At 39.0% G+C, this 19,627-nt stretch overlaps 1 protein-coding gene across 2 annotated transcripts in view; it reads right to left on the bottom strand.

Moving 5' to 3' along the window:
• Positions 1–19,627, bottom strand: part of btbd11b (BTB (POZ) domain containing 11b) — a 264,698-nt gene that overhangs the window by 36,376 nt on the left and 208,695 nt on the right. For both annotated transcript variants that reach the window (XM_055155521.1, XM_055155522.1), the window contains exons 3-4: positions 16,039–16,243; positions 856–1,008 (exon numbers count right to left, since the gene is read on the bottom strand). In XM_055155521.1, the coding sequence (XP_055011496.1) occupies positions 856–1,008; positions 16,039–16,243 (358 nt within the window). The remainder of the gene's footprint in view (positions 1–855; positions 1,009–16,038; positions 16,244–19,627) is intronic.

The raw sequence follows: 19,627 nt of genomic DNA, 5'->3' as shown, positions 1-19,627 counted from the left end.
TGATTGCTAATTTTGTGCACTGATAAATGGATGGTGGGTTATGTTTTATAAGAATCTAACTGTACCTCATCTACAGCTTATCATGGCTCTTACATTTACTAAATGTCTAGCAACTGCTAAAATGAGTAGCTCTCTGGCATTTTCATTTTACAAAAGTAGCTCACAGGAGGAAAAAGGTTGGAGACCCCTGCACTAGACAGTTTGCAAGAACCCCGGAAGTTGTAGACCGCGCACCGGCCAATCATCAAAGAGCTGAACCAACCCGAGTCGTGATAGCAGACTGCATACACTATCCTCCTTTGGACTTCTTTTGTCAAATACAAACTTCGCATTTTTTATTTCACCTTTAATTTGCAATTTCATCTCGCAGAAATGACATGATCGTTGACAGACACGTTCACTCGCTGCTTTGTTTGCTGTTGTGCCAGTAATTACTTGGATAGTGTTCGAGCGCATTACATACATCACGACCAAATAGCAGCGATTGTTTAAATAAAAAAAGTACCCGCCTACTGTCGAGCGAACAAATCCTAATGCTGTGAGGTCATACGGTTTCCATGAAGTGAAACTGGCTGATGAATCAGGCTATATAAAAGCATCTGTAACTGAATAAATGTAAGGTAGATCTGTTTAATGTCACACTGTGGAACATTCCAGAGAAAAGCTATATCTATAGAAACAAGCAGGTGACAGAACCCCAACAAAAAAGTTGCACAGCGCACCTTTAAAATGAACAAAAGTGATGGCAGACAGGTTCTGAATTTCCAAAGGTCTTTTTGATTTTAGTTGTGGAATCATAGTATAAAACATTCAGACCTGTGTTTTGTGTTGTGTTTGGCTTCAGAGTCTGTTTACCTGAGCTGGCGCGGTTCACAGTCGACTCCGGGCAGCAGGAGTCGAGCAGCCTGGCGCACATCATCACTGTCCACTGAAAAACTGCGTCTGTGCTCCGTGTGAACCACAGCCACACGCACCCACTCCATCAGGGGAGGCAGTACCATGAACGGCCTGTAGGGGGAGAGAAAGACACACGCACACTCAGCACACGTCTACAGAGCACTCACAAGTCAAGGAGAATCCAACCAAGACTGGAATATGCAAGTAATATTTCAGAAAGGATACTCAACGAAAATTTAAATGATCTTCAAAATACAGGGTTAAGAATTCAGACAGAATAAAAAATGCTATTACAAAAAGCACTTAAAGATTAGCTGTGGTGGACAGACATAATTTTGGTATCAGTAGGTAGCCACTTTTTAAAAAATACTTTCACTGTTTAAATTTTATCTTTATTTTTTTTTTACTTTATATTCCCTTATTCAATCAAATGAATTTCAGTTTATCCAATAGGAAGACTGTAGATAATAGAACCCTCTGAGCATGTGAGTGTCATGGAGCTGATAACACACAAGGTCAAGGGCTGAATTTAAATAACTTCAAGAGACAAGGCATTAAATCATTATGATTTTGCATTCACTTTATGTCCTGTAACATGACATGTGGTATATATACTTTAAAGGGTCCATACTAAGCTATTTTTCTCATCAAAAACAGACCTGGAGTTGTGTTTTGTTTCAGTCACACATGTTTAACACATAAATCCCGCACATTTAGGCTGAGTTCTTCTCTCAAACTGAAAACTCTCTGCGCGACCTTGTGTGTCTGCTGTGTTTTTTAAACTTCATACACCTTCACTGGAGTAATTTTGATGATTTCAGCCCTGGAATTGCCCATTTCTACAGAACTAAATGTAAAAGGAGCTGTTAATGTCAAAACTACAGCTTCATGACATCACAAGGTGGAACAGAGCATTTTGAGCTGTCGAGATGTACAGACTATATAATAAAGGGTTAGTCAAACATGTGTGAATGAAAGAAAACATAACTCCAGTTTTGTTTGTGACATGTCTTGAAGCTCACAAGAATCGATTTTATGACCTTTAATGTTTGGACAGTCAAAATCTCTTATTTTTTGTGCTATTAATCATTTCTGCATGATTAATTATGAAAGTCTGAATCAAATAGTGATTTTAAACTTTTAAAACTGTGTCTTTAAACTTCGCACACCTTCACTAGAGTAATTTAGATTATTTCAGCCCTGGAATTGCCCATTTCTACAGAACTAAAGGTAAAAGGAGCTGTTAAAGTCAAAACTACAGCTTCATGACATCATAAAGTGAAACAGAGGATTGTGCATTTTGGAGACGTACAGATTATAAAGGAAAGAAAAAAAACACAATTCCAAGTGTGTTTGTGAGGATGTACATTGGAACATGCCTTGAAGCTCATAAGAATTGATTTTTACGTAATATTTGACCTTTAATATTTAGACAGATCTAATCCCTTATTCTTTGTACCATTAATCATTTCTGCATGATTAATTAAGAAAGTCTGAATCAAAATAGTGATTTTAAACTTTTAAAACTGTGTTTTTAAACTTCATACACTTCCAATAGAGTAATTTGGATGATTTGAGCCCTGGAATTGCCCATTTCCCACTTAGTTCGTTTTTACCTCTGTCGACTTTTAAAAACTCCATCTAAAGTATTTTACCGGATAATTGCACATGTTTTTCACACTTTTATCTTTAATCTGCAATTGTTTCACTGTCTTATATCTCTATTCACTGTTTCAGGTTATAGTTGTTTTGTAAATGGTTTCTGTTTGTGCTGTTTTATACTGACTCTTGCCCAGGTCGTCATTGTAAATAAGAAGGTGTTCTCAACTGACTTACCTGGTAAAATATTGAATAAATAAAATAAAAATAAAATAAAATTTCTACAGAACTAAAGATAAACGGTGGCTGTTAATGTCAAAACTAGAACTTCATGACATCACAGGGTGAACAGAGCATTTTTAGCTGTCGATATTGTCAAACTATATAATAAAGGATTACTCAAAACAACTCCAGGTCTGTTTGTGAGGATGACCTTTAATGTTTGAACAGGTCAAATCTCTTATTTTTTGCACCATTAATTCTTCCTGCATGATTAATTAAAAACGTCTGAATCAAAATTGTGAGTAATTCCACTTCTCCATCAATGCACATGGGTTTCCTTTGAGTCACTGCTGGCCATGTACGATAACCCTGACGCATTCAAATACATATGCATAACGGTACACTCTGACCTCTGCTACTGTACGAACTGACAGGGCTTCACGCATGCAAAAACCGACGATTCCAACAAGCTGTCATGAATAGATTATGCTAAATATATCCACATTCATTCCATATTCATAAGAAAAGACAGAGAGGAGATGTCACGCAGTATGAGTATTACGAGTGTTGGATTGATGACATCACACGGGGGCTAATAGCGGCTATAATAAGAAGCACACATTAGGAGCACACTTAGGGACTTTGCATGAGCTACTAAGCAAAAAAGAAAAAATCCTGTTGAGACTGAGTGTATAAAAATATGATGGTAATGCGTGGTAAGCTTCTCCATCCTGAAGGGCAAAGATGTGATACTCTCAGATGGAGGGGGCGGGGGGCAAGGGACACTTTTCCCTATTAATTACATTTTACTTTGTCATGAATTATCCAAAAGGTAAATTCATAAACGTTGAAGCTTGTATTTTCAATTACTGACTAAATCCAGTTACAATATAGTTTTGCATTTTAACAATATTACTTTTAGTTGCCCCCCATCTGCGTTAAATAATATTGGCCTGTAAAATGTTATTATGTCATTTGAAACCCATTATTTAGGGTCTGTAATTAAAACACCTTTAATTAAATCCAGAATACACACTTAAATGAGTCTGGACAATGGTGAATCTCCCTGTTTTCAGATGAGTTTGACTGACAGGTGGGTTAACCAATCAAGGACACGCTTGGTATCCAGGCTGGTGCCACCTAGTCCCTCCGCTCAATTTCATTTCTCTCCAGCGCCTAGGTCAGAAATCGGAATCCTGGAAGTTGTAAACCGCGCACCTCCCAATCAGTGAACTCAAGCGTCTGTCTGGGTCTCTTTTTGCGATACAGCACAACAGTAAACAAAGTGTCGAGATGGATGTACACGAAGACAGACATTCTGTGTTGGCAACCATTCCCGAGATCGAGGATTTAAACCCGGAACAAAGAGAATGTTTGGTGAATTTTTTCAAGGGGAAAGACGTTATTGCCCTTCTTCCTACGGGATTTGGGAAAAGCTTAACATACCAGTTAGCCCAAAATAGCAGTAATAGGTTAAATAGAAAAGTACCCGCCTACCGTCAAGCGAATGATGCCTACTGCTGCGAGGTCAGACGGTTTCCACGAAGATGAAACAGGCTACAAACATGGTGCATCATATCGGAATAAAAATATCAGAAAAATATCACGGGACTGAAACACATCATGGATTTCTGCAGAATCTATGAGCAAAGCACTAAACTCTGATCATTTGAGGTAAGATTAGGGATGCACCAATACCAATAGTTTGTCAGTTCCAATACTGAAATCAATACTTTGACTTTAAGTATCTGCCAGTACCTGATATAGGCTCTATTCATGCTTAAGTCACCAAGGAAGATGTTTGGAAAGACGTCACAAAGGAAGATGTTTGGAAAGATGCGATTACAACTTCCCAGGCCCATTTTTCTTCATCTCCATGTCTTTGTAGCGTTCCTTTATGTTCAGTTACAACCATACCTCAGTTTTCATCATTTCCCCACTGACGCACAACTCCGAGCGCACTGGGTACATGCGATTAGAAGAGATGAGATGCCAAATTCAAGATGATTCCAAACAGCCCATACGTATGCAGTCTTCATTTTACCGCTGATCACATTTACTTCAATGGGTTTTATCACAGTCGGTTTTAATAGATCCATGTTAGGTGAGCCCAGTGTCAGGAACTGCACCAGAAGTTGTTGACCGATGCAAGTGTAGGGGTGGAAAATGACTCTTATTTTCTTAAAACACAGTTAACTTATTATACATGAGATCCAATTGTGTTCTGAAACTGTTGTTTATCCTTCAAATCACTAGTGAGCAGTTTTGTATGAATATAAGTTCAAACATTACGAGACGTTCCAGGCCAAAATCAGACTGTAAATCGTCTTATTACATCCAAATAAAAGCCCAATCACGATATCGACTGAACCGATATCAAGGAACCAACGCGCAATCCAACAAAATTTTCAGTATCAGCACGATATCCGATACCGGTGTTAGTATCGATGCATCTCTAGGTGAGATTAATTAGATTTTATTTGTAAATGATAGGTGAGCTCCTTCATTTCACTGGACGATCACGTTTGGTCAAGTTTGAGGTGTGATGGAGGGCGTGGGAGTCAGACCGTTATAAATCTGTTTAAATACTACAGAGAAAGATCATTCTGGATTTTCCACGAAATAAAACATGTTCAATGCCTAATAAAACTTGACAAACACAATAAAAAAGAGAGGGCTGCTGTTTGAAGCTATGAAACAGATTCATCATTACGAGAAAATCTTGCTGTCCACCCAAACTATAGCTTCTTGATTAGCTGCTCCTGCTCGACAAAAGGGTACAGAAAACCACAAATCCGTTAATCCCACCAAGTGCACTGAGGCCTGAGACATTTCTAAAGTTCAAATCAAGCTGCTGATACTTAGGAGTGACATGAGGCCGGGGGTGTACTAGATGTATTTCTATGGTGGAATGTACAGAAGTTACTATGGTAACACAATGCATGCAACAACCACAAAAGTTTTAAGATAAGTCTGAAAAATTGATTTAAACAACATATTTTAGCTTGTACCTATGATTTTACGCATGAGAGATTTGTTTAAAAGCAAAAACTCATTTCACCTGTTCCAACTAAGTCAATTGTTTATGGTCAGATTGCGTTAAGACGAAGCTCAGATTAAGTCCAACTTGAGTAACCAAGCTTCTAACAGAGTAGTGCTTTCAGTTAGCATCACACCCCCACGAATTGTTGATGACTTCATTTGCAAAGTATCAATATAATGGAGAGGATTCAGTAGAAGCTTGAACCTAGAATGGTCTTCAAATCTTCTGACATAGTTGTCCAACAGAGAAAAGAAAACATACCAATCGAAGTTGTGATATTAAAAAAGTAAAGGTTCTATTTTCTAACTATAGACCTGTTAAAATCCAATGTCATCCTATTGTTTAATGTTCTGGAATAGAGGCAAAGTGAAGCAGACATAATATTTTCAATGATAAACTCCAATCTAAATGAGAAAAACAGATCTAAATGTAAATGGTTTTACCACATTATGACAAACAATAAACAGCTATTTTGAAACAGGGGCATCGGAAGGGGGATGGGGGGGGGTGTGGTGGATACTAGAGCCCTAGTATCCTGCGGGACCTCCCAATGGACCTGACGCAAAACAGTGCGGCGTGGGACACATACTGAAAGCTCACTGCTGGCACGGGCGGGAGTGTGACTACACAACGTGGGAGTGGGCGGGAAGGATGATAAACTGCAGTCCCACAAACTAAATATGAGTGTAAAGTAAAATATACAAATGATGAATGTAAGCTTATCATGCATAATTTGTGCTGGATATTTTATATGGAATTAATAAAAACATTTTAAGCAGCAGACTGGCCCCCTCCCATACACCGTGTGGGCTGCGCCACTAAACCAGAGCTAAACCAGGACTAAACCAGATCTAAAAACAGGTCTAAAACCAGAACTAAAACAGGATTTAGCCAAGACTTAACCATGCCGCCGGACCGCCCACCGCGCCTCCTCCCATACGCCCTATTCCTTTCGCTTCTCCATGTTTGATAGAGCTTAAGAAAGTAAAGGTTCCCATCCTGCAGGACTTGCGAGCGAGAGCGGGACAAAATATGGCAGATGCGGGCCGGAGCGGGAATGAAAATTACATATCTTTGCGGGAGCGGTTGGGAGCAGGACTGAAAATTCTGTCCCGCACAGACCCCTAGTGGATACCTCTGCCACAACTCCACAATGTTAGTATTATTTAATTTAATCTACATTAAGTTAATTACAGCACACATAGCTTTATTTAATTCCTTTATTTAGACTTATACTCATATTTGGGTGCACACATTTTAGTTAATATAAGTCTGAGTTATTTACTTATACTTGTTTTTTGTTCGTTTGTCTAGTTTGTTTAAGGTCACTTTATTATCACTTACTATTTTCTGTATTGTACTTGTTTGCCTTCTTGTTACTTTGATTAAGTTTCAGTTAATTATTCTGTGTAATTCCTCCGTCTTGTGTTCAGTTTTAGTTGGCCCTCATGTATTTAAACACCACTGTTCTTTGTCAGGTTGGGTTTGTTTTGTTCTGTTCAGTTTGATTTAAGTTACTCCAGTTGGGCCTGGCTTTTTGTTAACAATTTACCTAATCTGAGCCTTTTGTTAAATTACATCTTTAAATTTAACTTATTTTTATACCTTGTCTTTGCCTTTCTGTTTGGTCTACTACAGTGGGTAAAGCGTACTGTTTACCCAGGGCCCAGTGCAAGGAGGGGCCCCTAACAAAATCTTCTAATTTGCATTTTTCATTAGGCGACATGTAGTGTGGGCCCACCAAGAAAATGTGTACCCAGGGCCAAGGATTTGGTGCTATGCCCCTGGGCACAAATACTATATTAGTGAATTTGCTTCTCTGCTAAAAGGATGAAAAAATACAACGTTGGAACCTTAAAATTGTATTTGAGCTTCACAAAAACTGTAAATTATGATTAAATGTGTAATATACTTGTAAATGAATTGGAAAACTGTAATGGGTGCAACTTTTCTGTAAGGATTTGTCCAGTAAAACCTAAAAATCTGGAGTTACTTAGTGTTTATCATTATATTTTCATAAATAAATAACATAAAACACAACTGTAAATGTTTTAAAACTGGGCTCTGGTGTCACTCACATGCATCTGAGAGGTTTTCATTAGCCAAATTTCCCTTGATTTTACATATTTTGTGAAATTCTGTGATTAATCCCAATTTTCCCATTGAAATCACATTATGTTCCACTTCACTTTTGCCTCCATCTGCCTCCACCCTGGACTTAAGAATGCTTTTGTTTACAAATTGTTACAGTGCCTATTTGAATAAGGTAAAAAAAAAAAAAAGTGTAGTAAATCCATATTTGGTCACCATGGCGATATAAAAACACAACAAACAAACCTCACCTTGTTTAACACCGCGCAACGTAAGGCAACTGTGATGAAAACGAGCGCTCCTCCATAGATCACCATGGTTACAGCCCGATAACGCCTGTACCGTCCTTGACACGAGCCCGACCGTCATCTGTCAGTCACTTTTTTACGCCACCCGTCAGGTTTCCGTGGAGATCTTCTGCTCGATCTGATCTGAGGCTCCTCCGTTCTTCAAAGACTACACTAACATCATGCACCGCTGTCAGTTAATCAGGCCAACGCTAATCGAGAATCCACCGAGGTCTATTCCTAAACGTAAGATCACGCCGAGTTCAAGGTGATACACAACAGCGCCGGGTCTTACGATGCTTATTTTTTTCCATTTGCTCGATGGATTTTGATCTCAACGCAACACTGATGAAAATAGCCGCTAAAGCAGAACCATGTTGATCTCTTGGGACCGTGCTCAGAAGATATGTAAGTCCACGGTAATGTACTGAGCGAGGCTGCTTAAGCTCCACTGTCAGCCATGTTTCCACCTTCTTCTGGAGCTGACAAAGGCTGTTCCAGGAATACAGAGCAGTCCAAGCACACATCGCAGACTATTATAGGAAAATGGAATGGTAAAAATGAGAAGACTTACTTTTTCAGATATAAACCTTTCCATTCTAGCACGATTTTGTGAGATGTATTAGTTAAGTATTTCAAGTCGAGGTGAAATACAAAAATAATAATGTTTAAAAGGTCAATATTGCGTTATTTTTGTTGTTTCCTTGTCATAAATAAACCTGGAGTTGTGTTTTGTTTTGTTCACACAAACCCTGCATGTTTAGGATGAGTTCTTTTATAGTATATTTTTGAGGTAACAACATTATAAAATGAATTAAAGCTTACAAGAATCCACTTTGTGTAATATAAGGTCAAAGAATGAAGAGGAGGCTAGACAATGACTCCTACTTCTTCAGAAATATGCTGTAGCTTAATCATCGAGTGTGAGAAGTGAGTGAATAATAGACTCTCCACAAGAATAAATACAAAATTAAAAGTGCACTGTGAAACCTTTCTGGAGTGGGTCTGCTACCCAAGGTTCCCACAGTCATGGAAATCCTGGAAAAGTCATAGAAATTGAAAATGTCATTTTCCAGGAATTTTGTAAATTCAATGAACGTTTTGGGAAAGTCATGGAATTTTAGTAGCTCTTTCACGAAACTACAGCGTTCTGTTAAGTTATCATTAGGCTATTATGATTGTTTCTGAATGTATGTGCCTTTTGTTGACGACAATCGATGCACTGACAGTAGGGATGTAACAATAACCGAAATATTGTGAAATTATTGTGAGAACTTTGACGATACAATATCACGGACCATCACAATATATCGAATTACAAGTCTCTTTCTTAAATTAAGAGTTATGGTGCAGCAATAGTTAAAAAAGACAGAGGGAACTACATAGACCATGATTCTTTGCTCCATTTCAGTGCAGACTACAAGAAAAAATAACAGTTCTAAGCACTTTTAAGTCTTAGTTCTTTGGATAAAGTCATGTCAAGGCATTTTAAAAGGAAAACGTAGAATATTAATAGTTTTAGCTGTTTAGCCTCCACAAAAAAATCACAATAAATATCGTAAAGTGAGATGTATATCATGAAAATATCATACCGAGAGATCTGGATATTGTTAGATTTCTAATCATGAGCCTCCCCACCATATCGTGCACTTTCCCATGATATCACAATAAATATCGTACCGTGAGGTTCATACCGTGAAGATATTGTATTGTGAGACTTGGATGTCATTACACCCCTAATTGACAGGATTTTGAATGTTAAGAAACTATAATATTAAACCATAAGGTGAGTGAAAAGGGTTAACATTTCATATTTAGCCCTAAAAGTCTGATCAGTTCTACACATGTAGGTGCTGTGAAGTCATGGAAAATTCACTTTAGGTCATGAAAAAGAGTGGAGAAACCTGGTTACCTCTTTGTTTCCATAGAGATATACTGCCTTGCCTGGAAATTTCTCTCTACTCTAAACTTACATATTTTGCATATTCAATACTGATGTTTTTACTGCTCCAATATACCTTGACCTCTCATAACTTGGTCTCATGGATTCAACTGATAATTTTAATGCCATTCTGGGCGGGCATCAACTCATCCATGGAGACGGACCCTCAATCACAAAGGTAATTTCCAGACTATTGAGTGCACCTGAATATAAGCCGCATCAACCAAATTTTAAAAGACAAACTAATTTGTACATATATAGGCCACACTTGTCTATAAGCCGCAGGTGTCCACGAATTCAAGAACATTTTCAAGTTTGGGCCATCTGCTTTTCTTGCCTCTGAAAGCTTTTGCTGTCCTTTTACATTGAGACAGTTCGTCACGCTGCCGTCACCAACGTGTGTTTCCCATAAGGAGGGTGTGCCTGCATGTCTCCTGCAGAAAGAGCCGCTGTCCTGTCTGGTATATTGTCAGTGTCTTGAAAGATTTCAGCAGATTTCAGGCTCAGGTTAGCTGTATCGATCAGGTGTGAGTGGATGTCCAACTACTGAACTTTGAGACGTTTCTTTTCGTCATTTACTCAAACGGGTAAGACGAATCCCCCTCACTAATGTTAAGTTTAGCATCATAACTTATTTTATTACACGGTGATAAACTGTTCTAATGCTGTGTTAACTGCAGAGACAGTAGCGCTTTCAACAATGTGCCAAACAAATAATCGACAATGTGCCAAACAAATAATCCATCCATATATTTGCCGCATCGTTTTATAAGCCACAGGGTTCAATGTGTGAGTAAAAAGTAGTGGCTTATAGTCCAAAAATTACGGTATATACATAGATCAAATAAAGAAGTGGACTAAGTGAGTATGACACCACCCATATTGTTCATTTCCAGTCAAATGAAGCTCATCGAGGATTTTAGTTTGAGGAGTGAATTGGGAGCCAGTTCCATATTAGGAATTGGAAATAATTTATGGGCAAAAGCGACATAAAAACTCCAGAATCATGTAGAGTGGGTTAATACAAAGATTTTAAGACCAAAATGGCGAGGCTCACTGCAGCAGTTACAGAAAGGGGTGACAATTTTTCAATGTAAATTCAATCGAAGCCAGAGTTGATGGAGCTGGAAGCGTGCCCATGCTCACTTCCTGTTTAGATTTGGCAGCTAGCAGGCTATATTATGTCCATTTATACGGTATATACAGCCTATGGCATCATTATAATTCAGATACTCTGGAACATTCTTGGCAGGCATCAACATATTCATGGAAATTGTCAAATAGGTGTAAAACTCAAGTGCAAAAGTGGGCACTTTTTTTCTTTTTTCTTTTTTTTTTTATCATACTTCTGCAGCGTTATCGTGAGTTTTTCAGCTCTGACCAGTTCCAGCTCCTGCCTGCCTGTGCTTGGGTCATCCAGAGGGCCTTGTCTTGATGCCAGAAACCTGGACATTACTTATAGCCACAGTCTCCACTCTGAAGAAACATCTGGTGTGGTATTACAGAGTTTAAAGCAAGAGGATAATAAAAAGAATAGAGTGTCAAGGTAGTCGGCAGTTCCATACCCAAGGGACTAACTAAAGCAGGAGAAAGTATACAGTTATAATGAGGAGACAGATGTGAATGGTGTAAATTGAGCTTATCTAGAGAGAGTTCCTAGGTCCTTTTCATTGCCATTCCTTAAAGAAGACATATTATGAGATGGTTATTACAGAAGAGTCACAAAGGTCTAATGGACTAATCGATATAACAGTTCCCATCTCTGTTTTCTATCACTGGGTAACCTATTAAAAAGTCAATTTCATTTCAAGGCTTCCCTGGCTGATTACTATTGTTACTTATAACTTACTAAAACTGTCACAGCTTAAATTGAAAGAGATCTGTGGGGAAAAGATTTCAAAATTCTGTGACTTTTAAAGGGCCCATACTACGGTATTTTCTGCTCTGTTATAATCTTGTTTCCTCATCACAAACAGACCTGGAGTTGTGTTTTGTTTCATTCACACATGTTTAAAACACAACATCTGAATATTAATGCTGAAAAAGTGCTCCACTGTGTTCTTAAAGTTCACAACTACAGAGGATTTTCAGACAACATGAGATCCCAGTATAGTTCAAACCTGCAAACACTTCAAGACAGAAACTGGTTCACCCAAAGGACAAAACACAGAGCAACTAATAAAACAATGTGGTCTACTCCATTCAGTGTAATGAAGACTGCAGTGAACGCTATACTGGAGGGTAAAAAAAACAAAAACAGCCACTCCGCAAGAGGATGTACCAACACAGACGAGGGAGCAACACAGGACCTCAGTCGGCTGTTCATCTCCACCTAAAAGGCACAGGCCACTCCTTTGAGAACAGTGAGGTACAGATCTTAGCCAGAGAAAAGAACGTGTTTTAAAGAAGCTATTTTTGTTAAGAAATAGAATCCTTCCTTAAACAGAAATTGAGGACTCTATCAAATATTTACAACTCCATCCTCAAACCTAAATCAAAACAAACAAGAGAACAATAGCTGTAGCCAGGTCAGGTCCAGCGGTGTGAAAGCTCCATTATGTCCCTGAATGGTTATACTAATATGACCCCACACTCAGTTCAAGTTCCATAGGCTTGGCTAACAACAGAAACTGTAAACAAGTAGGTGTGTTAGTTTCAGAGAAGTTTCACTATAGTTAGCTCCTCCCTGCAGACAGATATAAGGTGGTCCTCCAGTGTCTGACCAGAATGAAGAAGCAACTTGGATGAGCTTTGCAAAACTTTTTCAACCAAATAAACTTTGTTGATAAAGTTGATAAACATAAATTCTCCTTTGCCTTTAAACTTCACTGTAATTATTTAGATGATTTCAGCCCTGGAATTACCAATCTCTACTGAACTTAAGATAAAAGCTTTTATTTTTTAGAACATAGCCTTCTGAGCTTTGGAGATGTAGACAAACTAATAATAAAGAGTTACTCACTGAATGAATGAAACAAAACAACTCCAGGTATGTTTTTGATCTCACAGCATTCTACCATGGCTTAAAACTCACTAGGGGTGTGCAAAAATATTTAAATTAATGTGATGATACAGTACTGATATTGTGAGCTGCTGTATCGATATATCACCAAGAGTATTTTTTGGTATATTTTTACGAAATTATTTGCTTACAGAGTTACAATTTTGTGTGAAGGAAACTTATTTATGGAACACAGTTGACATATTCACTGTTTGATGATTAAAATGTTTGTGTTTCATATCAACTTTGCACAAGAAATTGTTTAACAAAGATTTTAGTATCACAGTCATAATTTTGCCATTATTTTGTATTGAACCATATCGAATCAATTTGAAATATATCGTATTGAAATGAAAGCTCACTGTATCAAGCTATGTATCGTATCGGCAACTTCTTAATGATATCCAGCCCTAAAGCTCACTGGAGTAAATTTTCCGTAATATAAGACCTTTAACAAATGTGCATAATAAATGAGACAAAATTTAAATTACATAAGGAAAACAGCAAACTTAAGCTGCTATTAGACGAGATTAGAAGCAACAAAAGCAGCAGCTGGAGAGGAGGTGGGTGAGGAAAACCTGTGCCCGTGAGCCCTGCACATGTGTGACTGCATGATAGCACAGAACGAAAAAAGAACACAATGTTATTTTAACTCACTCATACTGTAAACCAAACAATATTATAGGAAAAAGCAAAATGCATTATTGTAAGAAATCGTCTGAAATGGATTCTATTTATCTACACGGGTGTAACAAAATCTATATATATATATATATATATATCTACTATGACATAATTTTTTTCACATTTAAAGGTGCAACCTGTAACTTTTTGGTCGGTGGTCCGTCACATGCTTGTTTCTATGGGTCAATACTCTGCCTGGAATATTCCACAGTATGACATTAAACAGCTCTACCTTACATTTATTCAATTACAGGTGGGTTTATAGCTCAAAAATAACAAGAAAAACTGACATTCTGACTGTGAGCAGGGTCGCCTCTCCACAGATCTGACCTGTAACTTGGTCTGGTTTGGTCTCCATGAAGATAGAAAGGTTTAATACCATATTGTGGAACATTCCAGAGAAAGTAATAACATCTCCATGGAGAAAAGGATCTGACAGACCCTCCACCAGAAAAGTTGCACAATGCACCTTTAATATACATTATGTAATAAGTACTGTTTACTTATTTATCCAAAAAAATTACACAGTTTTTTGTTGTATTCTAAATATATATCAGTGGTTATTGCCTGCAGAATAATCATTTAATAATTTAATACAGTATTGTTATATCATTAGTAGCGCTAACCATGTATTACTAATTAATTTGTGAGTTCTCCTGTCAGAATTATCTGTTAGATATGATGCACTTTTACTATTTAAAAGGGCCCATATTACACTATTTTCAGATCTAAGTTATAATGTTTCTTCATCACAAACATACCCAGAGTTGTGTTTTGTTTCATTCACACATTCAACATTTAACATACAAATCCTGCAGACAAACAAACAGACAAAGATGACTTAAGCATGTGTAAAACAAAACACAAGTTGAGGTATTTTTAGAGGGTTTAGAGAGTTTTTAGAGGAGGTAACAACGTTCTGACACGGCTTAAAGCTCACAAGCGTCAGTTTTGTGTAATATAGGAACTTAAAACCAGTTTTGAAAGTAGCTCACAGTACAACTAAAATATAAAGTTTAGGTTCACAGCAATATTAGTTACTGTACTGTGACTTTAATGTCTTTCTGATTCTGTAATTACTTTGTTTACAAATTGTGCTATAGAAATAAACTTGCCTTGCCTGCTGTATGAAACAAATTATTATTACCGTATTTTTCGGACTATAAGGCACACTGGATTATAAGGTGCATTAAGCGAAACAAATGGACGACACTTGAGACTGATCCCTTAGCCCAGACGTCCACGACCCATTGGCAGATCGTGGCATTACAGGCGTTATATTAGTTTTTTTATTTGCTACGAGGAGGACTCAAATATACCTTGAGTAATAATGTGTTTAATGCAGCTTTGCGCACATTTATTTACATTTTACACAAAGAAAACTTAAAACCACATGACTAATTTGCATAAACTATAAGTACTGAAAAACAGCTCACTCCGTCTGTCAGCCTAAAGAACACGACTTACTCCGCGAGGCTCCTGAATATGGTAGCCGTAATGTTTCGACAATCCATCAAGTGGTGCAGCTTTGTATCTTACCAAAGTCGTACTAAAACATTTTGACAGATTTTTGAGTGTCGTGTACCACATAAAATCAGTTATCCTTCACAGTAGAATTCCCTCATAGTAAGTGTCTATACTAAACTTTAAACTACAGATCTATTTAGTCTTGAGTGAAAACAAACTCTCCCCCTTCATTGACTTCTGTTCCTTATGTGCACCATAAACAGGATGATCGGAAGCTCCTGAACTCTGTCACCACTGTCCACCAGCATAAAAATATACATGCAAACATGGTCTGTACAATTTCAGTTTCAGGATTCCCTAAAACTTCAATTTTGCCTCATTTGACCCGCACTGATAGAGTTAAATCCAAGTCAAAATTGACCTGAACCAGCTTCAGTGTCCAAAATTTTTAAGCACTTGTACAAAAGTATAAAATTTTTTAAATTTTGTTTATTTTGGCAAAGGAAAAGTCATCAAATTTCAGGATCAAAGAATGATGATGAGTGTATTTTTACTACTGCTGAATGTCAAAACCGGTCAGATTTGATACAACTACTATGTAAGGGACACAGCACAACCAGAATTATTACACAATTCGCACTGGATTATAAGGCGTGCTGTCGATTGTTGAGAAAATTAAAGGATTTTAAGTGTGCCTTATAGTTCGATAAATACGCTAATCACTTTGGACATCTTACACAGACTGGCTGCATGACTTATTCCCTGCTGTATTTGAACACATCGCCCCTGTGGTCATGTGTCTCACCGTTCTGTCTGGAGCGTGACCTTGGAGGGCTCCACGTTGGGGTTCTCCCACTCCATCTCGGGGCAGTGCATGAAGTAACAGAGTGTGTAGATGGCCTCGGGAGCCCAGTGCAGCAGGCCGCTCTTCTGGTGGATGGGGGTTCCGTTGTTTTGGTTTTTGGTGTACAGAGGCTGGAGGTAGAGCATGGCCCGAGACACCAGGTCACCTACGGCAACAATGGAAAACACAAAAATATTTACTAGACACGGTAGAAGAAGAAAGACTCACACGTGGGGTGAGATAAAGCAAAAACACAAAGGAGGATCATCCGCCCTGGCAGAGCACGGTTACAGGAGAGAAGGGAGGAAATAGAAAGCGTTATCTACAGCTCATTTTGTTTAGCACACGCAGGGAGAGGGGGAGTCATGCTGTGGAGGACTGCTTTGTAAAGAATCTATGTATATTTATGCAACAGCAATTTCACCTTAAATATTCGTACTGCACATTAGAATCTGAAAAGTCAAACCTTACACGTCTGTTTGGCTTGACGCACAGTTACAGATAAGCAGTGAAAGGTGAATAATGTATGATTCTTATATGTTTTTGTATACGGAAAAAATCGCTCCACAGAAATGTACTCTCTGCTCGGTGAAGCATGAGGCCCGTTCTGCAAACATCATCCATCGCCAAACATGAAGTCAAATAACTTTTTATGTATCGGAGAAAAGCACTGCAGATGTTAAGGCAATAAATAAGGGATGTTGGAGAGAGGAAAGGAGGGGGCTCTTTTTAAAGCGACATTATTACGCTATTTTCAGATCTAAGTTATAATGTTGTTTCCCCATCACAAACATACTGTACCTGGAGTTGTGTTTTGTTTCATTCACATGTTTAACACACAAATCCTGCATATTTAGGCTGAGTTCTTCTCTCAAACAATCTTACTGGTAATACTGGTAGTGCTTCACTGTGTTTTTAAACTCCATACGCCTTCACTAGAATCATTTGGATAGTTTCAGCCCAGGAATTACCGATCTCTACTGAACTAAAGGTAAAATGGAGTTGTTAACTTGAAAAATACATCTACATGAAATCACAAGAGCAGTTTGAGCTTTGGATTTGTATACAGACTAATAAACCAAGATTACTCAAACATCTGTGAATGAAACAAAACACAAATCCAGGTCAGAGTCCTGCAGATCGTCGCTGAAACGGGCGGGTTTTAACATTCTGGAATTTTATGGGCGGGTAGTGATTACACACGGGCGGTTCAGGTGAATAAAATGAACGACGAACGGGAGAAAAATACTTGATGTGCGTCCACTTGTTTCTGTTGCCCTGGAAACAAGTGCCATTTCTCGGTCTTTTCCCGAAACGACAGTAGACCAGGCTGAGAGTGACTTAAGTGTTTTTATTACATAAAACCATCAGCGGAGGTTATTGGCTCAGTGGCTGTGCACCTGGTTTAGTCCTGAGTTAGACCTGGTTAAGTCCTGGTTTAGACCTAATTTAGTCCTGGTTCAGTCCTGATCCAGTCCTGGTGTAGTCTTGGTGAGCGGCTCTGCAGTTGTGGTGTGTATATATTTATAATCCGCTAATGACAGCATAGGTTCAATCCTGGTTTAGACCTGATTTAGTCCTGGTTCAGTTCTGGGCTAGTCTTGGTGTAGTCCTGGCGATCAGCTCTGCAAATGTGGTGTGTATATATTTATATTCAGCTAATGACACAGCGTAGGTTCAGTCCTGTTGTAGTCCTGGTCCAGTCCTGGTGTAGTCCTGGTTCAGTCCTGGTTCAGTCCTGGTCCAGTCCTGGTGTAGTCCTAGTTCAGTCCTGGTTCAGTCTTGGTGTAGTCCTGGTGTAGTCCTGGTTCAATCCTGGTGTAGTCCTGGTCCAGTCCTGGTGTAGTCTTGGTATAGTCTTGGTGTAGTCCTGGTGTAGTCCTGGTTTAGTCCTGGTTTAGTCCTGGTGTAGTCCTGGTGTAGTCCTGGTGTAGTCCTGGTGTAGTCCTGGTGTAGTCCAAGTCCAGTCCTGGTGTAGTCCTGGTGTAGTCTTGGTGTAGTCCTGGTGTAGTCCTGGTGTAGTCCTGGTGTGTAGTCCTGGTGTAGTCCTGGGTGTCCTGGTGTAGTCTTGGTGTAGTCCTGGTGTAGTCCTGGTGTAGTCCTGGTCAGTCTGCAGTTGTGGTGTATATATTTATATTCCTAATGGTGGTTCAGTCCTGTTGTAGTCCTGGTCCAGTCCTGGTGTAGTCCTGGTTCAGTCCTGTTCAGTCCTGGTAGTCCTGGTGTAGTCCTGTTCAGTCCTGGTTCAGTCTTGGTGTAGTCCTGGTGTAGTCCTGGTTCAATCCTGATGTAGTCCTGGTCCAGTCCTGGTGTAGTCTTGGTATAGTCTTGGTGTAGTCCTGGTGTAGTCCTGGTTTAGTCCTGGTTTAGTCCTGGTGTAGTCCTGGTGTAGTCTAGGTCCAGTCCTGGTGTAGTCCTGGTGTAGTCCTGGTGTAGTCCTGGTGTAGTCCTGGTGTAGTCTTGGTGTAGTCCTGTGTAGTCCTGTGTAGTCCTGGTGTAGTCTTGGTGTAGTCCTGGTGTAGTCCTGGTGTAGTCCTGGTGTAGTCCTGGTGTAGTCCTGGCAATCAGCTCTGTGGTTGTGGTGTGTATATATTTATAATCCGCTAATGACACGGCGTAGGTTCAGTCCTGGTTTAGTCTTGGTTTAGTCCTGGACTTTTGGGCTGTCGGACTTTTGGGCTGACCCCGATTTATCACGGGCAAGGGTGGGTAACGGGTGGAATGTTAACAGGCCCGGTGCAGATTTAACTTTGATATAATCACGGATTAACGGGCGGGTACTCTGCAGGTGCGGGCAGGTGTTGGCAGGTGTGGATCTCCAAAAATGGACCAGTGCAGGACTCTGCTCCAGGTCTGTTTTTGAGCAGGTAACAACATTATCACATGGTATAAAGCTGGCAAGAGTAAATTTTGCATAATATTGGACCTTTAAGTCTTTGGTTTGGAACATTATTTGAGTTCCTGTTATGCATTTTTGTTTTGCCAATTTATAAAAAAAATAAAACATTGAAACAACCAAAACTGAATTGCTCTTTGTAATAAGTGTTATGAGTGTTGTTTATGCTTGTTTGTGTCTGAGAATACCAAGGCCATTTGCCAGATCTCCAAAAAGTCGAGTGAGAATACTTTGTTGTTTCTTGTCCAGAAGAAGACAGAATGCCTCTTAAGAGCGCCGTAATCGCTTCTTTTAAGGATGGATGGTGCAGCAGTTGTTACCGGGGCATCTTTCTGCAGTTACTGAGTGGCTCTGGCTCCTTACTTGAAAAACAACCTTACTTTATTACAGCACAGGGCCTGAAATCCCATTTGGCTGAGTGCTGTCAGCTCCAGCTTCTCCTTCCTATTCCGGATGCCACCACCACCTCTGCTGCTCTTGGAAAATGTAATGAAATTCTCAACCAGGGTTTATTGATGAAAACAGTGTGCCGTGGTGTTTTTTCCATTGCAGCTGATTCAAGAGGAACAAAGAGATAGTCATGACTGGGAAATCTAATTGAACTACAGTAAGGCCTGTCACAATAACACATTTTGAAGCACGATATGTATAGAA

This window comes from Boleophthalmus pectinirostris, unplaced genomic scaffold (genome assembly GCF_026225935.1).
Source record: "Boleophthalmus pectinirostris isolate CB_2022bp ecotype Guang Dong unplaced genomic scaffold, ASM2622593v1 HiC_scaffold_2, whole genome shotgun sequence".
NCBI lineage: Eukaryota > Metazoa > Chordata > Actinopteri > Gobiiformes > Gobiidae > Boleophthalmus > Boleophthalmus pectinirostris.
Note: the sequence above shows the minus strand (reverse complement) of the source record. Positions and strands in the feature narration are given on the sequence as shown.